This window comes from Elgaria multicarinata, chromosome 17 (assembly GCF_023053635.1).
Source record: "Elgaria multicarinata webbii isolate HBS135686 ecotype San Diego chromosome 17, rElgMul1.1.pri, whole genome shotgun sequence".
NCBI lineage: Eukaryota > Metazoa > Chordata > Lepidosauria > Squamata > Anguidae > Elgaria > Elgaria multicarinata.
Genome location: NC_086187.1, coordinates 7,677,732 through 7,701,974, shown reverse-complemented (window position 1 = coordinate 7,701,974; position 24,243 = coordinate 7,677,732). Strand labels below are relative to the sequence as shown.

Below are 24,243 nucleotides of genomic sequence, written 5' to 3'. Positions count from 1 at the left end.
TGTGCTTTATGGTTTTGAACCAACCTGGGAATCCCTAATGAAGGGAGAAGCTTATAAAAAATCTTAAATAAATACTGATTCAAAATGTTCAGCAGTTCTGTTTAGGGATTTAATTCTAATAGACATATTATAATAATAAGGTTGTTTTGTTCCTTTTAATTACAGAACTGAGCCTCAGTATCAGAAAGCTTCAGCTATTGGGAGGTATAGAAATGTAACCAATTAATATCACCATGTTGGCATATTGTAACATCCTCCCTCCTTATTTTTGTTTGGGGGGGTACCATGTTCTTATTGATTAGGCCTTATTGATCACTTCTTTTTTAAATATTGTTTTTATTATTGTGTAATTCTGGTTACAAGGGTCAACTAATGCGTCGCATATGTACATTCGGAGTAAATACATACATATTTATATATAATACATACATATATAAAACTAAATTACTTAATTATTCAAGCCTGGATATAAAATATTTAACATTGATTAGTTAATTTGATTTCATTTAAATTCCATTCCATTCCATTCAACTTAGGGCATCACAGGACTAACTCCACCTATGTTTTCCACATTTCCAAGTATGCCGGTGGGGGAGTTCTCCCACCTTCTTCTTTATTTACATAATTAAAAAATTCGCCCTCAAATTCATCTTCACTTCGTTGTCCTCTTTCTTTCTTCATTTTTTGGCGTCGGCTTTTCTAAGAGGGCATTCTGCCAAACCTTTTGGAACCAGTTTTCAATCGTAAGCCCTTTGCCATCCTCCCAGTGTTTAGCTATCAACCATCTAGCCACTAATAATAGATGGTTTATTAATTCCTTATTTAAGATCTTAATATCTGGTCCCCTATATAAATTTAACAGAGCTAAATGAGGAGATGGGTGTACCCATTGTCCAGTTATTGAACTGATGTCTTGGAACACTTTTCCCCAATGAACACTCGCCTTAGGGCAGGACCTGATGCTGTTCTAATGTTCTCCCTGTTTTTTTTTTAAAAATCAACTGCTCTTACACTATGAGACCCTGGAAACTCATTCCCCCCCCAATCCATTGCCACCCCCTCCCTGGGCAACGAGAGGCCCGGTGTGTGGCCAAATTCCATGCTGGCTTGTCAGCTTCCGGCATCGCCAGGGGCAACGGGAGCACACGAACTGCCAGCAACAGTGTGCATTTCCACACAGCCCAAAACGGCTTGCTCATTGGCTGGGGAGGTTGCCCGTAGCGACGGGAGGACGCTGATCAGAGCAGGTTTTGTGGCCGGCGAGCATCCTGCAGGCCTCTGAGCGAGCAGCTTGCTGGGTTGGCGGTTGGAGCCGTCGGCTACGGGTGTCATGTCTCACCCCGGGGTGCTTCTGACCAAGGAGCCGGCTCCTCAGTGCATCCCTGTTTCCGAGCTGCCCATGAAGGTGTACGAGCCGGCTCTGAACACCGGCCCGGACTCCTCCTGCGGCTTGGCGACGGCCGGCTTCCGCACGGCCAAGTACCTGCCCGAGGAATGGCACCAGCACAACTACGCCCAGTACCACGAGGCCTTTGCCGACCGCGACCACTCCGAACGGTGCCGCCTGGAGTCCAAGAACCTGGCGGCCTACACGGCCGAGCTGGCCCAGCGCACCCAGGAGGACTCCACGGCCAAGGTGGGTGAGCGCCTGCAGGACATCCACTTTTGGAAGTCGGAGCTCCAGAGAGAAATCGAGGACCTGGCGGCCGAAACCGACCTGCTGGCGGCCCAGAAGTTGCGGCTGGAGCGGGCCCTGGATGCCACTGAGGTCCCCTACAGCATCGCCACGGACAATCTGCAGTGTCGTGAGCGCAGGCAGCCCCCCGACCTGGTGCGGGACCAGGTGGAGGCAGAATTGCTCAAGGTAGGGCGTTGGGTTGGCGGTATCACGTTTTGCAGCTTTCCTCTGCTCTCTCAAAATCACAGCAGGGTGGTGGGGTGTGTGTGGGTTAAAGCAAATTTTCCAGCTGCACAAATGCCCTGTCAGACACCTGCCCCAGCCAAACACATTATTTCTCTTTCATGACCGGACAGATTATCACCAACACTAGGAGCACCTTAAACTTAAAGACAGATTGGCAGGGCCATACAGATACCCAGGAAGGATGAAAGACCAAGAGAAGTACACCACTGGTGGTCACCTACAGCCCCCAACTGAAACCACTGCATCAGTGAACTCCAGCCCATCATCAGCACAGACGCATCTCTCTCACAAGCCTTGGGAGGCAGACCGGTCCTGGCCTCCAGACAACCTCCCAACCTGAAGCAGATGTCAATATTATTTTTAAGTAGATAGTTTTTCTGCTTTTAAATTTTTGTATATCTGTTTTTAATGTTCATTGTTTTAAACTTTTGTAAACCGCCCAGAGAGCTTTGGCTATGGGGCGGTATATAAATGTAATAAAATAAATAAATAAATAAATAAATAACCAGCAATAGTACACCCAAGGGCCATCTCTGCCCCCACATCTATTCAAGCAACACAGTCACAGGACCCAACAACATCAGTCACACCATCAAGGACTCTCACCTGCATCCTTATATAATTCGTGTTACATGCCATTCCTGACTTTGTCTATTGTTAAGTTCTTAATAAACACATACACATGACGTGTCTTATTTTTTTCACCACTTTTTTCAACTGCACATCAGATTTCCAACTGCATGTTTCCCCGCTAACTGCACATTTTGTGTCCAACAGCACACTATAAAAGACATCCTTCCATCGCATGTGGCTTGCAGTTCCTGCTACTAATGTCTCTTACCGCTCTCATCTAGGAAGCTGAGCTCATCAGAAATATCCAGGAGCTCCTGAAAAGAACGGTGAAGCAAGCTGTTAATCAGATGCAGTAAGAGCCCTTTTCACTGTTCACCTGTTGCATTGCGTAACCGTAAGCCTAGGTCTGGGTGTAACACATGACCAATAGAACTAAGTGAAGTGTTGCGAACTGTTTTCCTGCAACTTTGGTATCGTGCGTAACAGGGCACAGAACTTCTCTACACGAGCGATTGATCGCACGCTCATTTATTGCAAACTCACGGAAGTTTGCAGGTCAACCTCCAGGACGTTTCCCATTCTTTCCCCCGTTTATCCTGCTTTTAAAAAGATTGGAAATAAACTGAAATAAACCTTAATGGTGTGAAATTGGCAGTGTGTAAGGCTGGTGTTGTGCTATAATTCCGCCTCTAGATGCCATCTGTTTCATTTAACAGAATGGCATTTCTGAAAGGGGAAAGTTTTCGATTCAAAACCATGTGATCGCCGTCTAAAGGAGCCAGTCGCAAACGCAGAAAGACTCCAGGAGAGACTGTCAAAAATTGCCATTGTTGACTATATTTGAAGTTGTCATGGCTGGATATTGGGGGGCGGGAAATCAGTTAGCAATAATTGCATCTTGGATTAACCTCATTGGCTATGATATTGCCACTGTGCAAAGTAAGGATGTGGATCCCCTCCCGCTAAATGTAGAGATACCCATAGTCTTGGAGGCAGGAATGTAGCCATGTTTCTGAAGCTAAGCAGGTCTGGACTCTGGTCAGTGCATGGATGGGAGATCCCTTGGAACCCGTTCTGACTCAGAGCTGGAGAAGCTCTCAGGCGGCCAAAGGCAAAAGGGGCTAAAATGTAACATATATAAATGCCAGCGTATTTAAGCTTGAAGCTCTTTACTGCCAGAACTAATCATTAGGGAAAACATTTAAACCTTTTACAATGGGGGAAAAAAACCCTGCACAAAAGCTAGGAAACCACCCACAATTGAGGAAAGGGGTTGAGGCCAGGAGAAGGCGGCATGACCTTCTGTGGAACTGGGACTCCAGGAGGGCTGGATTTGGCCCTTGAATCTAAGGTTCCTTATCCCTGCAATAAAGGTACGTGTAGAATCGTAGAGTTGGGAGTGGCTCTAAGGCCATCCAGTCCAACCCCTGCTCAATGCAGGGATCCACCTTAAAACATCCCTGACAGACAGATTGGTTTCCAGCAGCCTCTTCAAGGCCCCTAATATGGGAGAGGCCACGACCTCCCTAGGTCATAATAATACTAATACTAATACTAATTTTATTTTTTACCTGCCTCTCCCTTTGGATCGAGGCGGGGAACAGCATTAGTGCAGGAATCAACACATTTTTAAAAAATTCTTGATTTTACATTAATCTGGGTAGGCCTACCAGAAAAGGCTAGTCTTCAAAGCTGCCTTAAAATCACAGAGGGAGTTAATATTACAAATATCCTCCGGCAGGCCCTTCCATAATCCAGGGGCGACAGAAGAAAAGGTCCTCTGGGAAACTGATGTCAGCCTAGTCTTGGCTGACTGAAGTAAGTTCTCCCCAGAGGACCTGAGTGTGCGGGACAGACTGTATGGGAGAAGGCGATCCTGCAGGTAACCTGGACCCAAACCATTTAGGGCTTTAAAGGTAATGACCAACACTTTGTACTTTGCCCGGAAACTAATCAGCAGCCAGTGGAGTGATTTTAATGTTGGGGTAATATGCTCACTCCTAGATATACCGGTGACCAACCTGGCTGCCATATTTTGAACTAGTTGAAGTTTCCGAACTAGGTACAATGGTAGCCCTATGTAGAGCGCATTGCAGAAGTCAAGCCTTGAGGTTACCAGTGCGTGCACTACTGTCTTTAGGTCTTCTGACTCTAAGAAGGGGCGCAGCTGGCGTATCAGCCGAAGCTGATAGTAGGCACTCCTGGCCATCGCATCCATCTGGGCTGTCATTTGGAGCGACGGATCCAGGAGCACCCCCAAACTGCGAACAGTCTTTCAGGGGGAGTGTAGCCCCATCCAGAACCGGTTGACACACCTCCAAACCTAGGTCAGAGCCCTTGACAGCAAGCACCTCTGTTTTGTCTGGATTCAGCTTCAGTTTGTTTTATCTCATCCAGCCCATTACCGCCTCCAAGCATTCATTCAGAGGAGACACACTGTCCTTAGCTGATGCTGTTATTGAAGGCATAGAGACATATATTTGGGTGTCATCAGCATACTGATAGCATGCCCCCCCATGCCTCCAGATGATCTCTCCCAGTGGTTTCATGTAGATGTTAAACAGCATTGGGGATAGAATAGCACCTTGTGGTATGCCATACAACAGCTCCTTTTTAAAAGAGCAACTATCCCCAAGCATCACCATCTGGAACCTACCTGAGAGGTAGGTCATGGGTTTCATTGTCATACTGCTCTAACAGTCAGGAAGTTTTTCCTGATGTCCAGCTGGAATCTGGCTTCCCAGATAGTTTTGCTCCAGCTTGCAGCTGGTTATGAAAGTTATAATAACAAATATAGTTACCAACTGCAATAAGGGGCAAAGCGATCTGCACAGGATACCAAAGTCCTAGGAGACCGTGCACTGACTTGATTGCACCATGGATGGGATGGGATGGGATGGAGACATAGAGAGGGGATGCACCTGAGTTAATGGGGGTAACAGGGGATGCACCTGAGCCCTTGCAGGTAAACAAGTTTCAGTTCAGTTCACTTTGGCTTTGCAGCCTAAGCCAAAAGGTAGGTTTGGAACATCGTGGTGGTGGTGGGAGGATGTGAGATTTCATAGAGCAAGAGGGTAGCAAGACTTGATGGAGTGAAGATTATGAGTGGGAGGTTAATTGGAATTAAGGACAAAGAAATATTGTGAGGGTGGGGAAGTATCCCACTAGTAAAGGCTGGTGGCTCTGATGTCAGTGGGGCGGTGAATCCGCTCCGGCTTTCAGTCAGAACCAGTGAGAACTCTAAAGTAGGGTGACCGTATGAAAATTGGTATGCATGCAGCACGTGGTGAAATTCCCTCTTAATCCCAACAGTTAAAGCTACAGGAGCCCTGCCATCTTGACCAAATACAAAAGAGGGCAGGGCTCCTGTGGCTTTGACTGAAGAAGAAATTTCACCAGGTGCTGCATTTATGCAAATGATACCTGCTGAAATTCCCATTTATTTATTTATTTAAAATATTTATATCCCGCCCTATATCACTAAGATCTCAGGGCGGCGTACTGATTGAAACATACAGTATAAAACAATAAATATACACAGTTAAAAACAAATTAAACCATAATCCAAGTTAAAACAATATATAATTTAAAAGCAATAGATGCAGCTAAAACAGTTAAAACAATGTGCCAGTGAGTTTAACCATCAAACGCTTGATGGTTAACATGGCATCCAAAAAAGCATTTAAAAAAGCCGTGTTTTTACTTTGCGTCGAAATGCAATCAATGCTGGCGCCAATTGGGCCTCCAAGGGGAGGGCATTCCACAGTCAGGGTGCCACCCCAGAGAAAGCCCTCTCCCTTTTCTATGCAACTGTTAAAGATACAGGAGCCCTGTCCTCCTTTTCATATGGCCACCCTATCTAAAGGACCTATCCAAGGTGCGGAGCTCGGATAGATCCTTTAGACTTCTGATTGGTTCTGTCTGAAAGCTGGAGCGGATTCATTGCCCCACTGTCACCCGAGTCACCAGCCTCCACTGTCTCCCACCATCTCATTGCCTTTCTCTCTTGATTTCTCCATATTCTGAAACAATGCATTGACAAGGAAGGAACCTTTCCCGGTCACATAACGCGCTGTTCATTCTGGTCCTCCTGTCCATTAATACCATCCAACTACCTTCATTTCCCAGGGATTATCCCCCATCCCCTTTTCCAGTGCCTGTCTCTGAAAAGTCTCTCCTTTTTTCTCTTGGGGATGCTTACTAAAAAGATGCTCCCAAGTTCATTCTTTCACTCTCTTCTCCCAGGTCACTGCTGAACAACCCCGTCCAATACACCTGCTTCCAAAGATGTGTTTGTCTCAGTCAACCCTTACCTGTACCCCTAAAAAACCAGAACGTGTGAAGCAACCCTAACTCCTCTTGCAGTGTCACCCTAAGCGGCATGGGTTTCTGCCCCCCCAAAATTATTTTTCATTTATTTAAGGTGTTACAAAAGGGGAAGCAAAAGAAAAAAAAAGATGAATACAAACGATCCCCTAACATTTATTTATTTATTTATTTATTTATTTCATTTATATACCACCCCACAGCCAAAGCTCTCTGGGCAGTTCATGAAAGTTAAAAACAGTAAACATTAAAAAACATACAAAATTTAAAAGCATAAAAAGCATAAAAAACAACAGTATCCATTTATAAAACAACAGTGCTGGGGTCCGTTAAAAACAAACTTAGCGTTGTTTTATGTTGTTAAATGCCTGGGAGAAGAGAAAAGTCTTGACCTGGTGCCTGAAAGATAACAATGTTGGCACCAGGCGAGCCTCATCGGGGAGATCATTCCACAGTCGGGGGGCCACCACCGAAAAGGCCCTCTCCCTTGTTGCCATCCTCTGAGCTTCCCTCGGAGTAGGCACTCGGAGGAGGACCTTAGATGTTGAATGCAGTGTACGGGCAGGTCGATGTCGGGAGAGGCGTTCCATCAGGTATTGCGATCCCAAGCCATGTAGGGCTTTATAGGTTAAAACCAGCACCTTGAATTGGGCTCGGAAACATACAGGCAGCCAATGCAAGCGGGCCAGAATCAATCCATTGGTTATGTAAATATGTATAGTGTAAAAGGATAAGAAGAAAGGTTGATTAATACAATTTTGGGGGAAGGTAACTAAACAACAACAACAAAAAGAAAAAAATATCTATAAATGTAACTAAATATACAATTGAACTAACTTATAAATGTGCTGTATTCCGTTCATTTATTGTTACAACATCCATATGCTCAAAGCTGAGGCAGACATGTATTGTTGTATATCTGGATGTGGTGCATATATTGAACGAATCTCCCCCATATAGCAGCAAACGAGGTCGATTGTCCTTAGATATGAAGCAAGTCATGAGTTATTTTTTCTGATATTGCCACAGGCCATATATTTTGGTACCATGCCGGCATGGAGTCGGTGAGCAGAGAGCGTGGCTCTCACAAAGAGAGGAGGTGCACAAACCCGTGTGACCCCATGCTCCTCTCATGTTTGGGAAAATGCTCCCCGCAGCTCCTGCGCTTCGCTTAATGCCTTGAAGGATCCTGGGGAGAGATGGAGGCGCATCACAGTTGGAGGCTTCCTTTTTAATAATGCCAGTCAAAGAAAAACATGGGGTGGTTTTCTTTTTGAACTGTTGCCACCAGATGGCGGTATGCACTAAGAAACCAAAATTAGAGCAGCCTCGGATATTCCTGAACACTGGCAGACCAGCCTTGTACAAGTTGGAATAGCCCTTAGTTTGATACAGCAATGGCTTTGAGCAATGTTGCGCAGCTCTCAGAGTTAGACACATTGTGCCCACTCTATCTGAGTGGAGGTATGCCCCCTGGGCCCCCTAGGCATGCCCCAAGCTAGGGTGTGCCCCTACAGTCCTCGGAGGGAGGGGTCCATCGACTCCCCACCCCCAGGGGATGCTGCCTCACAGCAGTGGGGTGGGGCTGGCACGTAACTCTGTTGTTCGGCCTTCTAACCTCCTCTGGCTTCAAACTGGACAGACTGCAAAGTTGTGTGCCAATTAGGGACATTTGCCCCTACTAGTGGCTGATGATGTTACTGCAGGCTTCGATCCCACAGACACATTAAAATTAATTAAAATTAATGAATGCATTTAAAACACACATGAGGTGCAGATGTGTATTCATTAGTATACATGCCAAGTTTCAGGCATGTAGGTTTTATAGTCTTGACTCTATGATGCTGACGGTTGGATGGACGGACATCCATCCCTCTTTATAGATGACAAGATGGGGTAGAAGTATATGTGACTGAAACTTGTTGGTGTTCATGATAATCTGTGATGCCCAAGGTGGAACCTGTGCTCCAAAGTATATGAAGTGCAAGAAAAGAACCCCGATTACTCTGGATCAGCGTGAAGAACTAGAAGCATGACTCACACTTGTGTTTCCTGTTCATCTTGAACTCCACATTGCCTGTATCCCATAACACAACTGTGTGTACTTGTGTACACTTTCCAAATCTATAGAATAAAATTTCACCTCTGGCAACTGGCTATCTTTTAGCCCGATTTTACACCCGTCTGCCTGTATCTATAATACCTGTTAATATTTCTAAATTTCTTGGCAAAATGCAACTCTTATATAAAATGGGATCTTGATGTACTTTGAATTGCTTGAGAGCTGCGTTTCTCAAATTATATTTTAATTGATTTAATTGCACTTGTTAAAGTTTGTGTCAAGGGTAGATTCTACTTTTGGATGTGTGATTTAAATGTTCTCAGTGTTGCATTATGCAATGCCAGGGTGCTGGCTTTCTTATTCCTTAATTTTAAACTGCCACCAGGTGTCAGGAGGAAGAAAAGTTTGTACTCCGACTTAGAATTTGTGTGTGTGTGTGTGTGTGTGTGTGTGTGTAGAGAGAGAGCGAGAGAGGAGTGGGGTGGGGGGTGGAATCCAGAAGTGATCTCTATCAGTGGCATCCAACTTGCCTGTGAAAGTGAACTCAGAGGTTGGTTCCTGGGCTGGGTTTGTGGGTTCCTGAACATTTCTGGTTCTGAACTGATCTGTACCATGAAGGCAAACCTGGGCTTCAATCCAAAGCACACTTTTCTGGGCATAAGTCCCATTGAACTAATCTGAGTTGAGATATACAGGATTGTGCTGCTAATTTCCACGTTATACAGCATTTAGAAACCGATCCTCCAAAGTGTATTCAAATGGCTCAAAAACTGCACCCATTCTCACTCCGAAACGACCTGTCTCTTAGGCATCAAATTTGATGACGTTTCCTTCGGCTGACTACAGCTGGGTTTGTAGGACTGTGTATTCCTTATGAAATCAAAGTGAACCCCGTGAGGGATTGTGCTTTGATTGTGACCTTTGGTTCTGAGATTGTGCATTGAACGAGATTGTCACTTTTGGTTGTGACTGGGATTGTGACTTGGCCATGATTGTGAGCTATGAATGTGATCTTCGGTTCTGATTCTTCAGGCTGAATCGAGATCACAAACAGATCTGTGAAATGGACTGGTCGGACAAAATCGAAACATACAACATCGATGAGAAATGTGGGAGGTACAATAACCAGAGCACCAACATCCAGTTCCACCCAAGCTCATCGAAGTTCGAGGACAGGTGAGCACCAAAATAGTGAAGGCTGGTGGCTCCGATGTCAGTGGAGAAAGGTAATGAGAAGTAAGGGCACTTGGAACCTGTGACAAAGTGTTGCAGCGTGGAGTGACTCTGTTCAGAATTCCAGATATTCCATTCCATTCCATTCCATACCACCCCCACCCCCTTCATGCTAATTTTCTATTGTAAGAATGAAGGTTGGTTTTATAAATAAATAAAATCTTGCCTTCCTTCCAGGGAACTTCAGCCATGGCACATGATCCCACCCCCTGCCCATTTTAAAGTCACAACAACCCTGTGAGGTGGGTTAAGCTGACAGATCGTGAACAGCCCAAGATCACTGAGAGAGCTTCAAAGACCAAGTGGTGATTTGAACCTGGGTCTCCCCAAAGTCCAACGCTTTAAATGCTATTCCATCTTGGCCCCGTTTCTTCTGAGAGTGGGGTGCAGAACACCATAGATTTATGACGGTCTCCCCATTACTTCCTCCTTCATTTGCCATGGTCGTGTCCACGCCACAGCGCGTCCACGCCAGAGACCTGGGCCAAGCACAGCCACGACAACATCTATCGGTCCGAGCGGGAGAAACTGGCCTCCATCAACCTCCGCGCCCTGATCGACAACATCCTCCACGACACGTCCGAGGACCTGCGCATGCAGTGCGACAGGGTGAACCAGGCCTTTGCCGCGCACTGCGAGGAAATGGAGGACGCCAAGCACAAGCTGGAACACCATCTGCGGAAAGTACGCTCCTCGGCTCTTCTGTGGCCATGTTTCCTCTTTTGCAGGGAGGCAGTTCTCTATTTGAAGGGCTATCAGAGGCGCCATCTTGTATTTCACGGGTTGGGAACCTCAGGCCTGGAGCCTCAGTCTGGCCCTCTCGGGTTCCTTGCATAGCCACACCCACTGCCTCTGGCCCCACCCCTTTCTCCTAACCAGCAATTGCTTATTTTATTCTATTTCTATTTATTTATTTATTTACAAGTCAATCAATTTATTGAAGGCAACCAAATACAGGTTTTAGTCAATTACATATACAAAAGTTATACACAGAGTATAAAGGCATGCTATATACAAAAGAATATATAAAATGTTAAAACATACATGCACAAACAACTAAAACCTTACATGTTAAAATTTACGATATTTATATACTGCTCCACATCCCAACTGATGCTGGAGCAGTGAGCCATCAAAGTTAAAAGGAACAAAACACCATATTAAATATGTGTCTTTTTTAAAACAACAACAACAACAACACCAATACCAATAAATCATGGCTTGCAGATAAGATAGCAAACGGGGCGAAGGAAGGAGAACAGGAAGTGGGTGGAGCAAACCCAGCAGCTCTGATACCTGTAGAAGGAGGCACATGAATCTGTAGCCACGCTGGAACTAAGAAACAGAACCTGTAAGTACGACTCATTTACAACGTTGGAGACCCAGGGTCACGTGACGCTGTGCGTCACAGTAACCCATTCAAAACGTTAGAATAACACCAGTGTAGATTCCCACTGGGCCATCGGTCCATGTAGAACCACCTGGCAGGAAGCGTCTCTGAGCCTGGATAAATATTCACGGAGAGAGTCATAGTTTTCAAAGTTCTGGATCAGCCCAACAGCCAGGCTGGCTAGAGTGGAATTGTGCAACATCTGGGCCATGATGGTTATGTTGGCTGCTTTCACTGGGCCGAGGGTAGAAAGGTTCTCCATCTGTACACTAATTATTATTAATTACCATTTTCTCTCTAGCTTTTATGCAATGTGAGTGATTTTTCTTTCACTTTGGCCCCATGCCAGTGCAGTGAACAGAAGAGCCCTGCTAGATCAGTCCAGCACTCTGTTCACACAGGGGCCAACCACCTGTCAACCAGGGACCCACAAGCAGAACACGGTGCAACAGTACCCTCCCACCCATGTTCCCCAGCAAACTAGTGTATATAGGCTTCCTGCCTCTGATACTGGAAAACTTTGGCTATGAAATAGGGCCAGATCATACATGCACATTCATCACTTAAAGCAGGGGTGCTCAACCTCAGGTCCACAGATCCCATTCGGCCCTGTGTGGGTCCAGCTGGCCCTGCCTCCTTCCCCTTCCCGTGACCTCCCTGCTTTTCCCCAACTGCAGGTTGTTTGGGGGTTCCCTGCTTTTGTGCAGCCATTCTCCCATCCCATTCGCAAAGATTGAAATACCTCTCCTAAGGGTTAGGTGTGAGCAGGAAGAGTTTTAAGCTTATGCTGAGATGCTTTTGCATTTTGGCTCTGCCTCCTTCCCCATCACACCCCTCAAGCGTTTCTGAAATTGAGTTTGTTTATTTATTTATTTATTTATTTATTTATGGCATTTCTATACCTCCCAATAGCCAAAGTTCTCTGGGCGGTTCACAAAACTAAAAACCGTAAGTACAATTTAAAGTATAGAAACTTAAACCACAATGTAAAAACACAATATAAAAGTGCAACCAGAAGAAAGCCAAGCAGCAATGCAGAGATTTAAAGTACAGATTTTAGACAGGGAAGTTAAAAGGCTAAGATGATAAAATGTTTAAATACTGGGAAAATAAAAAGGTCTTCACCTGGTGTTGAAAAGCGAACCTCTCTAGGGAGCTCAAACCAAAGCCAGGGTGCCACAGCAGAGAAGGCCCTCCACCTGTTTCTCCACCACTGCTTTATTTAAAGGGCTGATGTGACTCCTGTCCAGGTCAGGATCTACGCTACTTCTTTAAAACGGTTTATAACAGTAGTGACAGCTGTTGAGGCCCAGGTCACACTCCGTATTCAGTTTTCAAAGTGTCATATCCTTAGATCTGGCCCAAGTCTGGTTTAAAGGTAAAGAACCATAAGAAAGGAGAGCCAAAGGAGTCCTGAAGTTGTCCATGCCAGCTAGCACAGGGGCAATAAACAGTGCAGGCAGACGGATTTCGACCCTTCGGGCACTCTGCAAATGTTCCGGATGCCATATTGTTTGCCAAAAAAAGAAGAACATTTTAAAAAACATTTTGGGCCCCCCACCGAATCTTCAAAGGGTGGGTGGGAGCCGCAGGTACCTTGCGGGCTGCATGTCTCCCACTCTTGCTTTGCCTTAGTTTCAGTACCTCAAGGCCTGCTGCATCCCCTCACTTTATTTATTTCACTTTTAACCCCCCCAATAAGCCAAGTTCTCTGGGCATTAAAAGCATAAAATGCAAACAGTGGATGAAAATAGCGCCTAGCAAAACGGAGATAATAGTAATAATATATTTATTTGTTACCTGCCTCTCCCTCTGGATCGAGGCAGAGTACAACACAAATGAAAACACCATAAAATACATACAACTAATTCAAACGTTTAAAACCAGTACAAAGAGTAAAAACGCAACGGAACACAAAACCGGAGCAAAACCGGCAGCAAAATAAAAGTGCTAAGATTTAGAAGTGCTCAAAAAGTTCTTAAAATGCCCAGGGGGCTAAAAAGGTCTTCCCCTGTTGCTGAAAGGTTGCTGAAAGGTTAGACTTTCCGGTAGGAGACCATGTGCCCTACTTCATAGAGGGCAATTCTCTATTTGAAGACATCCTCTATCCGAAAGGCTGGACGGTCCTAGACCGGTTTAAAGATGAAAAACCCCAAAAAGAGAGAACAAGGGCCTTGAAGTTCTCCATCGCCAGGTAAGCACCTGGACTGAGTAGGCACTTTGGTCACCGGCTCCTCCACTAGGGTGAGGGGATCGTCTTTCTATTTAAAGTGTCATCAGCTTTTCTAAATTTGTATCTACAGGTATAAATTGGCATGTGTAAATCCATGTCCTTCTTTGTCCTCTGCTTGGGTGACGTATATGTGGCTCCTTGGAGGAGGGGCTCTGAAAATAACCTTTAGGTCCAGAGAGATGGGTATGCGTAGCGGATACTGGTTTCCCTCTATTCAGTACTGCTTAGGCCTCATCTTGAGTCTTGTGTACAGTAGAATCATAGAATCATAGAATAGTAGAGTTGGAAGGGGCCTATAAGGCCATTGAGTACTGGGCACCACACTTCAAGAAGGATGCAGACAAGTTGGAGGGAGTTCAGAGGAGAGCAACAAGGATGATCAGAGGATTGGAAACAAAGCCCTATGAGGGGAGACTGAAAGAACTGGGCATGTTTAGCCTGAGGAAGAGAAGTTTGAAGGGAGACATGATAGCACTCTTCAAAGACTTGAAAAGTTGTCACACAGAGGAGGGCCAGGATCTCTTCTCGATCCTCCCAGAGTGCAGGACACGGAATAACGGGCTCAAGTTACAGGAAGACGGATTCCGGCTGGACATCAGGAAAAACTTCCTGGCTGTTAGAGCAGTCCGACAATGGAACCCATGACCTAGGGAGGTGGTGGGCTCTCCCACACCAGAGGCCTCCAAGAGACAGCTGGACAACCATCTGTCAGGGATGCTTTAAGGTGGATTCCTGCATTGAGCAGGGGTTGGACTCGATGGCCTTATAGGCCCCTTCCAACTCTACTATTCTATGATTCTGTGAGGCCTGGGGCCACAAGTGGCTCCGCTCGGAGTTGGGCTCCTCCAGAATCCAAATCCATAGTCCTATTCTCTAGTCCTATTCCCACCACAGGTGAAGGGTGGGCTGTGGATGCCACACCCTGGATGCTCCAAGGTAAGACACAGTGACTGGTCCTTGCCCCCCAGCTGAGATGGGCTCAGGGGAAGCCACGAATTGCTGGCAGCCCCTCAAGGTTTACCTGTCCCCCCCCCGCTCCTCATTACCTGGGCAGTGTGGAAGCTGAAGGGCGAAGGTGCTCTCAATCCTACAAGTCCCCGTGAAGTGCTCTCCTGAATAAAACACTGAGATTGTCAATTTACTTGGGGACACACCTGGCATCTCTTGATAGTATGCAGATTTTAAAGGCTCCGGATGTGCAACAGGAAAAGGAACAATTCATTTAGACAAGATTCATTGGTTTTCCAACACGGAACCAGCGACGTATCTCTTTCACTACTCTAATCAAAGACTTTCATATTGTGAAACCTTCCAGCACTGTTTCACTGCCCACAGCCTTCTAGCATCTTAAAGACTCACAAATTGATTATGGCAACTGGCTAGCTAGCTACATCAAGTCCCTTAATTAGTGTCACTGACAAAGCCACAGCCTGTGCCCTTTACACCTGCAAATTGTTTTCCATTTGAAGTGTTGCAGCACAGCTTTCAGAATAGCTTTCCTAGCTGAAATGTTTAAGTCTTTAAAAAAGCAGCTACCTTTTATTTTTTGCTTGCAAACTGGCATCATCCCTTGCTTAACAGGATCCTGCAAGTAGATGTACTTTATAGACAAAGGATTCACATGTCTCTGTGGCTTTCCAGCCAAGCTCTGCAATATTTCTAATCTATTCCTCCCCACACCCGATCTTCTTTTTCAACAGACTCTTCAGGAGATCGGGGAGCAGGAGCACAACATCGCTGCCCTCAAGCAAGCGATTAAAGACAAAGAAACGCCACTCAAAGTAGCTCAGACGAGGCTGTTCGATCGTTCATTTAGGCCCAACGTTGATCTCTGCAGAGATGCTGCCCAGTTCAGGTAAGCCACATCGCAGCCACTGGCTCAGTTCAGACAACACGTTCCTCCACGGTGGTTTAAGAAGTCCATGGTGGAGTTTTTACACCACCGCTGAGAAATACGTTGCCTGGCGGGAAAACTCCACCCCATGGTGGAGTTTTTTTATTTTGGAAAATACTCCACGCTGAATATCCATGCTGTGCAGAGGAGAGTTCCTGCTCAACCATTATGTTGCGTGTTGTGTGGTGGGGTGTGTGGAGTTTTCCATTGTGTTGCGTTGACTTTTCCCACTGGCTACAGAGTTCCCTGGCAAGAGCAGTGAAAGGAGCGAGTGCCGCTCTAGGAGAGCTGCTGGGGTTGTTTTTTTGCAGCAATGGCAGATGGGATACCATTGGAAGGACTGGGGGAGGAGAGAGGAAGGAGGAACCGTCAATCAAACATCGCACTGGAGTTTACTCAACTCCACAGTAGCCCACAATCACACTATGGTGGAGTTAGAACATGTTGTGTGGGGAGTACTTACCTGCCCGGTCACTGAGGTCATCCGAGGGCCTGCTCCTGGTGGTTCCACCTAGATCCATCCTCCGATTGGAATCCACCAGGGGAAGAGCCTTCAGCGTGGTGGCGCCCCTCCTGTGGAATTCCCTGCCTCTGGAGGTCAGGCAGGCTCCGACCTTGTACTCCTTTCGGCGCCTCCCGAAAACATCTTTATTCCAAGAAGCCTTTCTTTAACATGCAGCCTTGGATTTCTGATTTCTGCTTCTTTTTAAATTTTGTTTTAACTGTTTGATTCTGTTTTTATTTTCATTTTACCTTGTACACCGCTCCAAAATTTTTCAATGGGGAGTGGTATATAAATATTCTAAATAAATAAGAAATAATAAAAACACAACCGTGGAGTAGAGTTTTCACACTGCGTTGACTAACATATTGTCTGAGCTGAGCCAGTGTTTAGAGAAAGGCCTTGGATTGCAACTCAGTGGATCAAACCTGGATTCCATGCTGTTGAGAGTAAAAGGCAAGAGTTTGGATGCTTGAAGAATTTGACCTTTGAGAATTTGTTTCCAGCCTGGTGCACTCCAGAGATTTTGGACTTCAGCTGCCATCAGCCCCTGCCATCACGGCCAATGCTCAGGAGCCTTGGCAGTTGTGGCCCAAAACATCTGGAGGGTTGGAGAAGGCTTTCCTAGATGACATGACAGAATCAGCATTTCTGGAGATGATAACGTTGTTTGGAACTCGGCTAAGCATTGGATTTTATGCATCTTCAAATGTTGCAATGCTGTCCTAGGCACTTGAGCAGAACTAAAGTATGCATTTAAATATGTATTTTGAGAGGATTTAAAAAACAAAACAGATGAATTCAGAAATGGAACGGAATAGAATTATTGGTACCCTCACCCTCTCCCAAAACAATAGGTCTTGACATGTCCCAAGGGGACCGCCCAAAATAAACGGATGTATGAACAAGCAACCAACGAATGCAAGACTTTATGTTATAAAGTGTCTAGATCTACCCTACTGCTTTAGAGCAATACTGAAGTGGACCGATAACTGTTGAGGCACGTTACGCATTCCGTATACTGCTTTCGTGGTGCAATTTCCTGCTTTTTTATTCCACATTATCTCAATGACCACAACAAATGTCACTGTGGGTCCTACGAGGTATAAATGTACGAGACAGATATAGCCATCATAATAATTTGACACAAGGTGTAGATCTATGTTACTTAGAATGAATGGACAAAACCAGCACCAAGCAGATAATAATTCAAATATTTATTTATATATTTATTTTTAACATTTATATACCGCTGAAATAGAATCTCTCAGCTGATATATGACATGAACACAAGGCAGCTGAATGCAGCCTGCTGTCTCGTGTCCAAGAGCTTTATCACACCAGTGCTATACTGTGCAATCACTGCGAATTGCGTGCAAAGGACTCCGAAGTTTTCCAGCTTATGATCTGCTTTTATTATGAAGTACTCCCAGGCATCCTGCTTTAATTGCCCTTCTTAACCAAAAGAAGTGCAATATTTTGCTACTAGTTTTCAAGCGTATCATTGGTTATTTTCCAAGCGGCCACTGGGGCACAGGAGCAGGATTTGAAGAAAAAATAAACAAATGCTTACATTTGTGTAAGCTTTAAAGATAAAGACATCAAAATTGGCATAGTAATAGATATTAAGGAGAGCTTTAAGCATACTAAATTTGAATTGGATTGGGTCATCCGTTGATTTTTTATGATTTTTTTAACATTTCCCCCCTTAAACCCATTTCCTGGTACGCAAAGGATCTAGCCGCCCCGTAGCAACAACAACAATGACAGCTTAGCACTGTAGAGGATAATTCAAGGGAAACAGGTATGTGGGATGAAGCTCCAAGAGGCTGCCTTCATGGTACTAAGCTGGCATTGCTCCACCGCCAAACCCCGTGGTATCGCAGGTGCGGGTCAGAGGAGAATAATCCCTACTTCATTATCCTGCCTCAAAATCAGTTCTCAAAATATCTTCGAAGAAATAGAAATGTCTCTTAGTTACCAGCTGATAACTAAAATGGGTGGATGTGTGGGTATTTTAGCCACGCCCATTTGGCTTTGTCCACACCCACCCCTGGTATGTGCCCCCTGAGACCTCCGATACGGAATCAGTCCTCGGAAAAGGTGCATCATCTGGCATTAAATCGGCCTACAAATCTAGTGTCTAAAGACCCATTTTTCCAGCTTGCTTTGGAGGTTACGTCAGGAACATGGATGCTAAGAGCTGGTGGATCTGCTTGGGATACTCCCCGAAGTGGTTAGACGTGTGTTTGTAGCTGCTCCTGTTCTGTTCAGGCCCAACTCATGTTGATCCTTTTAATATGCAGCAAAGAGGAAGGGGAACTTCAAACACTGCACTTGAGGTAGAAAATCATACCGAACAGACTGATGCGGAGTCACAACATCCGATTAAACCATCCTTTAAAATGTACCCCCCAAAAACCCGAAGATCTATTTAGTGCGATGTTTCAAATTGTTGCCTGTCATTACAAGCAAAAAGGTTATCAACTCTTGAGTACTGCTGGTGCGGAAGTAATGAGGCAGACACTTAGCGCTCTGCAAACCACACATGGGGAAAATTGTCTGCATAGAACTCCCATCGCCAATGTATGTATACACACAACAACAACAACAAAGAAGAGAAAGCTGACATAGCCGGCTGTGTTTTCACTTTCCGGTCTGCCACAGTGCCGTGAAATTAGAGATGTGCTCTAAGGGCTCTAAGGAAAGCAAATCATCCATCTTCCATGCTACAGGAGCAAGCTGAAATTCACTAGGTGGGATAATGACTCCAAGTTCTCCCTTCCGGGTTGATAGAAACAGAGACCTGGTTCACACATGATGAGCTGAGTGGCGGCAGATGAGTGTGCCGCCTCTCACATGCTCGTTGCTTCCACTTTCAATCAACAACCCAGGGACGCATAGTTCCTGGATTGTTATTGCGACATCTAAAGCTGGAAACTCTGGCTTGTTCAGGGGTTAAACTGTTAGATAAATGTTCTTCGCCCATGGACAGGATCCAATCAGCCCCAAAGCACCACTCCACACTTCAGCGACAGAGGGTTCAAAAGCACGTTATTGATTATAATCAAGATCTGAGTCTCTTTGAAAGCGAGCAGTCAGACAGAGAAGCAGAGGATTCAGTACAGCATTTGAAGCCTGCAAAGGGCAGTGCCCAGTAGCAGCGTGAACCAATCAGAACGTAACACTGGAGCATAGCTAATCTTTGTTAAACAATCCCTTTGCTCTACTGTAAGCTAACTTTTGCACTGGATCTGAGGCTCTTGTTTTTGTTAGATAAGACAGACCCAAGGAGACACCCTTGGGTATGTGACTCCTCGCTTGCTGCATAAGACAGACCCAAGGAGACACCCTCGGGTACGTGACTCCTCGCTTGCTGCATAATGGCTGCTTCATAGTTTCCTTTTGAAAATGGAGTCGCTTATGCTAACATTTCCCTCCTCTAAAATGTTTCACAGATCTATAAATCATAGCACAGTTTATAATGATCAATAATTATCAGTTTATAATTATCAGTTTATTATAATCAATAAACCCTCTGTCGCTGAAGTGTGGAGTCGTGCTTTCATAGAATCATAGAATCATCGAATAGCAGAGTTGGAAGGGGCCTACAAGGCCATCGAGTCCAACCCCCTGCTCAATGCAGGAATCCACCCTAAAGCATCCCTGACAGGTGGTTGTCCAGCTGCCTCTTGAAGGCCTCTAGTGTGGGAGAGCCCACAACCTCCCTAGGTAACTGATTCCATTGTCGTACTGCTCTAACAGTCAGGAAGTTTTTCCTGATGTCCAGCTGGAATCTGGCTTCCTTTAACTTGAGCCCGTTATTCCGTGTCCTGCACTCTGGGAGGATCGAGAAGAGATCCTGGCCCTCCTCTGTGTGACAACCTTTTAAGTATTTGAAGACTGCTATCATGTCTCCCCTCAATCTTCTCTTCTCCAGGCTAAACATGCCCAGTTCTTTCAGTCTCTCTTCATAGGGCTTTGTTTCTAGACCTCTGATCATCCTGGTTGCCCCTTTGGGGCTGATTGGATCCTGTCCCTGGGTGAAGAACATTTATCTAACAAAACAACCCAGAAATTAACCCAGCAATCGCCCATGGTTTGTTCCTTGGTTGTTGATTCAAAGCAGAAGTGATGGGCACACAGGAGGCAGTGCATTTGTTCATGCTGCTGGCCCCCAAACATTCCCGGATTAAACAACCCAGGAATTGCCATTAAGTGTGTAACAGGCTACTTCCTAAATCAGGTATTCCCAAAGGGAAACAGGCATGTTCTATTCTTAAAAGTCCAGAGAGGGGAATTCTTTGTGGAACAATTTACCCAAGACAAGGGCCAGAATCCGTGATCACCATGGGTCTCTGGTTTTCTTAATTAATGCACTACGTTTTTATGCTGTTTTTACCTTGGTTTCGTACTGTAGGTGTCAAGCTGGGTTCCTGATCTTGTCAGGATCCTTATCAAAACAGATTCACGATAAGCAATACTACAAACGAGAAAGATCTTGGAATTGTTGTAGATCACAAGCTGAATATGAGCCAACAGTACGATATGGCTGCAAGAAAGCCAATGCTATTTTGGGCTGCATTAATAGAAGTATAGCTTCCAAATCACGTGAGGTACTGGTTCCTCTCTATTCAGCCCTGGTTAGGCCTCATCTAGAGTATTGCATCCAGTTCTGGGCTCCACAATTCAAGAAGGATGCAGACAAGCTGGAGCGTGTTCAGAAGAGGGCAACCAGGATGATCAGAGGTCTAGAAACAAAGCCCTATGAAGAGAGACTGAAAGGACTGGGCATGTTTAGCCTGGAGAAGAGAAGATTGAGGGGAGACATGATAGCACTCTTCAAATACTTAAAAGGTTGTCACACAGAGGAGGGCCAAGATCTCTTCTCGGTCCTCCCTGAGTGCAGGACACGGAATAACGGGCTCAAGTTAAAGGAAGCCAGATTCCAGCTGGACATCAGGAAAAACTTCCTAACTGTTAGAGCAGTGCGACGGTGGAATCAGTTACCTAGGGAGGTTGTGGGCGCTCCCACACTAGAGGCATTCAAGAGGCAGCTGGATAACCATCTGTCAGGGATGCTTGAGGGTGGATTCCTGCATTGAGCAGGGGGTTGGACTCGATGGCCTTGTAGGCCCCTTCCAACTCTGCTATTCTATGATTCTATGATTCTATGATAAGCCAAAGAGAGGCAAAGCCAGAAATGGAGCAGTTTAACAGTTTATTGATTACATATGTGATGGTAAATGGGGGCAGAAATAAAGCAAAGCAAAGAACCTGATACATGCCTTGTGCTGACTGCTTCCTCCACAGTGCATCTGGGTTCCGACTAAGATACACTGGACACCTCTTTATGGAGCGATAATCAATCCAAAGTGTGTATGCATGCAAATGGCCTTTGGACCTGGCATGCTGCAAAGCAAAGGGCTGTCCTCCAGCACCCGGGGCTTGTCTACATGCTGTATACTCCACCGTGGCAGCGAAGTGGTGTATCTGTGTTTACATGATGCAGCCACCAATTCGTATCCACATTGGGGGGGTTGTCATGAAGCTCCACATTTTCGAGGTGTGGTTTTACTGTGTATTTTTACTTCGCTCTGCTGTTGCCACAGTAATTTGTGCATGTGTTAGCTCTGGCTTGAGTGTAGCTTAGGATGCCTTACTTGTACACACCTCTGCGCATGTGCGAGGCTGCAGGGTAGGGGGCGATACCTAGGTGAGTGCTTGCAAATGTTGGCCATGGCGAAAGTACAGTACAGTTGTGGGACGAAAGTAAGGACAGCCAATATATATATAATGCAAAGACTCAATGGACTGTAGCTGCACAGATATAGGCTTTCGACGCTACGAAGTTGTGCAGAATTGTCAAAAAACATACTTAGACAGTTCCACTGTTACTCAATCTTTGCTGCGCATTATCGCCATGTGTCAGGATTATCGCCGTGCTTAATCCTGCCATGTATCGCTGTTCTTGTTGCTTCCAGCTGTGAACCTGTGGGTTTCTGGTGGAGGGAACAGTAGTGAAAGCAGCACGGTATAAATGGCCCCATATTTATTTGTGCTCCAAAGAGTGTTTTTATGTGTTGAAGCTCAGACCTCACCTCTGCCTTGGACTAAGGCTCTTGGGCAAGTGACTTTTCTTTTAGCCTCACGAGGGAGCAGGGCTGGAAAACATCGCCCACCCAGAGACCCCCGGAGAAGTGTCATCTTTCAGTCCTGGACAAATTATCTGTCTCTGTCTTCCCCAACCTTGTGCCGTCCAGACATTTTGGACTCCAACACCTATCAGCCCCAGCCAGCATGGCCCATGGCCAGAAATGCTGGGAGTTGTAGTCCAAAACATCTGGAGGGCACTACGTTGTGGGGAGGCTGCTGTATAAGTCAGCATCAGATTCATATGATTACGAATAAGAGTTAGGGCGCTATCCAATGCACGTTGAGGCAGAAAAAAATCCTACGATTTCCCAGCATGCTGGGAATTGTAGGACTTTTTTTTCTGTCTCAACATGCATCAGTTTTCACTCTTAGTGATCAGCATAGTTCTGTGTTTAAATCTCCTTGTTTGGATAGTGGGGATCTCTTGTCCTGTTTAGAAAACGTGGTTTCCAGGCTGCCTTGACACCACCACGCCGCCCTCTCCATCTTTATTCTATTATTCCTTAAGCCTTTCGCTTCTGACATGCATTGCTCTCATCCGTTGCATCCAGGCTCATCAGCGAAGTTGAGGAACTGACGGCATCTATTGAGGCTCTCAAGAAGAAGCTTCTGGACTCGGAACAGGCGCTCAGGAACCTGGAAGACACGCGGATGAGCCTGGAGAAGGAGATTGCCGTGAAGGCCAACAGTATTTTTATCGACCGGCAGAAATGCATGGCCCATCGCACCCGGTACCCAACCGTTCTTAAACTTGCAGGCTATCAGTAGGAAAGTTCCCTCAGCTAGAGGGATGCAAGCAAGTAATGAATTTTTGTCTTAGGACCCTTTTAGCAGACAAGAGAAGCCTCAACTTGTTTAGTGCAGCCAAGAATGCATTTACATAGGAATATAAACTTTGCTTTTGGTTGAAATAAAATGCAGAAGTGTTGTTGGATGTTGTCTGCTACAGGCTGCATTATTTTATCTGTGGTGTGTAAAATGCTGGCTCGGGGGGTCCTCAAAATGCAGTGTAAGCTTGTAAGTCCAGAGTTCAAATCTCGCTTCAGCCAGAAATGACCGGGAGGCCTTAAATCTGTAGATCTCAAGCTGTAGCAATGGTTTCCTTGTGGTCTGTGTAGTCTGTGTGTGACATTTACAAAGTTCCAGGAAGGTATATATCCTGAGGCAGGAGGAGACCAGACTTCCTCTCCATCGGCCAAGACTTGGGTGGGTTGAACACCCCTGCCAGAAGACCTTGCCTGACCCATCTTGGATTTGTCAGAGTGACTGTCCTCCAGGGTTTTTTTTTTGGGGGGGGGACTACAACTCCCATCATCCCTAGCCAGCATAGCCAATGGTGAGGGATGATGGGAGTTGTAGGCTAAACAACTGAAGGGCCACCAGCTTCCCACCCATTCTTCTTTCCAGGTCTGGGAACAGGCTGAGCTTAGGGAGAGCTTAGGGAGAGCATGTGCGACCTCCAGTATCTGAGGCAGTAAGTCCATGCTGGGGAACATGGGTGGGAGGATACTGTTGCACTCATGTCTTGCTTGTGCGTTCCTGGTCGACAGATGGGTCAGCCAATGTGTGAACAGAGTGCTGGACTAGATGGACCCTTGGTCTGATCCATCAGGGCTTTTCTTCTGTTCTTATGAGCCGCCATTTTGTTTGGAGCAAGATTCTGGTCCCAATCCACAGATCTTTACATGTACCAGGAGGAGACATCTGTGTACAAGGATCTCTGCACAGGCCCCTGTGCAATAGAAGGTTGGTGGCAAGGGGAGGTGGGTTATGGATGGAAGACAGAGTAAGTTCAGAAGGAGTTGGAGACACTATCTGTAACGCAAAGCTGTCAAGAGAGGAAGACATGAAAAGGGCAAAAATAAAACCGGAAAATATAGGTGTTGCCATGGTCTCTCCTCCCCACACTTAAGAAGCCTCCGAAAGTTTGGGTCATCAGTTTGTGGCCCC

At 45.7% G+C, this 24,243-nt stretch overlaps 1 protein-coding gene and 1 non-coding gene across 2 annotated transcripts; one reads left to right on the top strand and one right to left on the bottom strand.

Annotated features, from left to right (window-relative positions):
* The first annotated feature begins 1,289 nt into the window (after positions 1-1,289).
* TEKT4 (tektin 4) lies at positions 1,290-23,171 on the top strand. Its single transcript, XM_063143126.1, has 6 exons — positions 1,290-1,864; positions 2,779-2,849; positions 9,918-10,061; positions 10,580-10,802; positions 15,442-15,596; positions 22,845-23,171. Exons 1-6 carry the CDS (start codon positions 1,331-1,333, stop codon positions 23,059-23,061), a joined length of 1,344 nt encoding a protein of 447 aa, XP_062999196.1. The 5' UTR covers positions 1,290-1,330; the 3' UTR covers positions 23,062-23,171.
* LOC134410412 (U4 spliceosomal RNA) lies at positions 3,296-3,439 on the bottom strand. Its single transcript, XR_010026262.1, has one exon. It is a non-coding gene; the product is annotated as a U4 spliceosomal RNA (small nuclear RNA).
* Positions 23,172-24,243: the final 1,072 nt, after the last annotated feature.

What these genes read in the sequence shown, in the direction of transcription:
- TEKT4 (XM_063143126.1), top strand. Translation starts at nt 1,331, where the DNA reads ATGTCTCACCCCGGGGTGCTTCTGACCAAGGAGCCGGCTCCTCAGTGC. An exon ending in TGGAGGCAGAATTGCTCAAG is followed by an intron (nt 1,865 to 2,778) that starts GTAGGGCGTTGG and finishes GCTCTCATCTAG; the next exon opens with GAAGCTGAGCTCATCAGAAA. An exon ending in CAAGCTGTTAATCAGATGCA is followed by an intron (nt 2,850 to 9,917) that starts GTAAGAGCCCTT and finishes CTGATTCTTCAG; the next exon opens with GCTGAATCGAGATCACAAAC.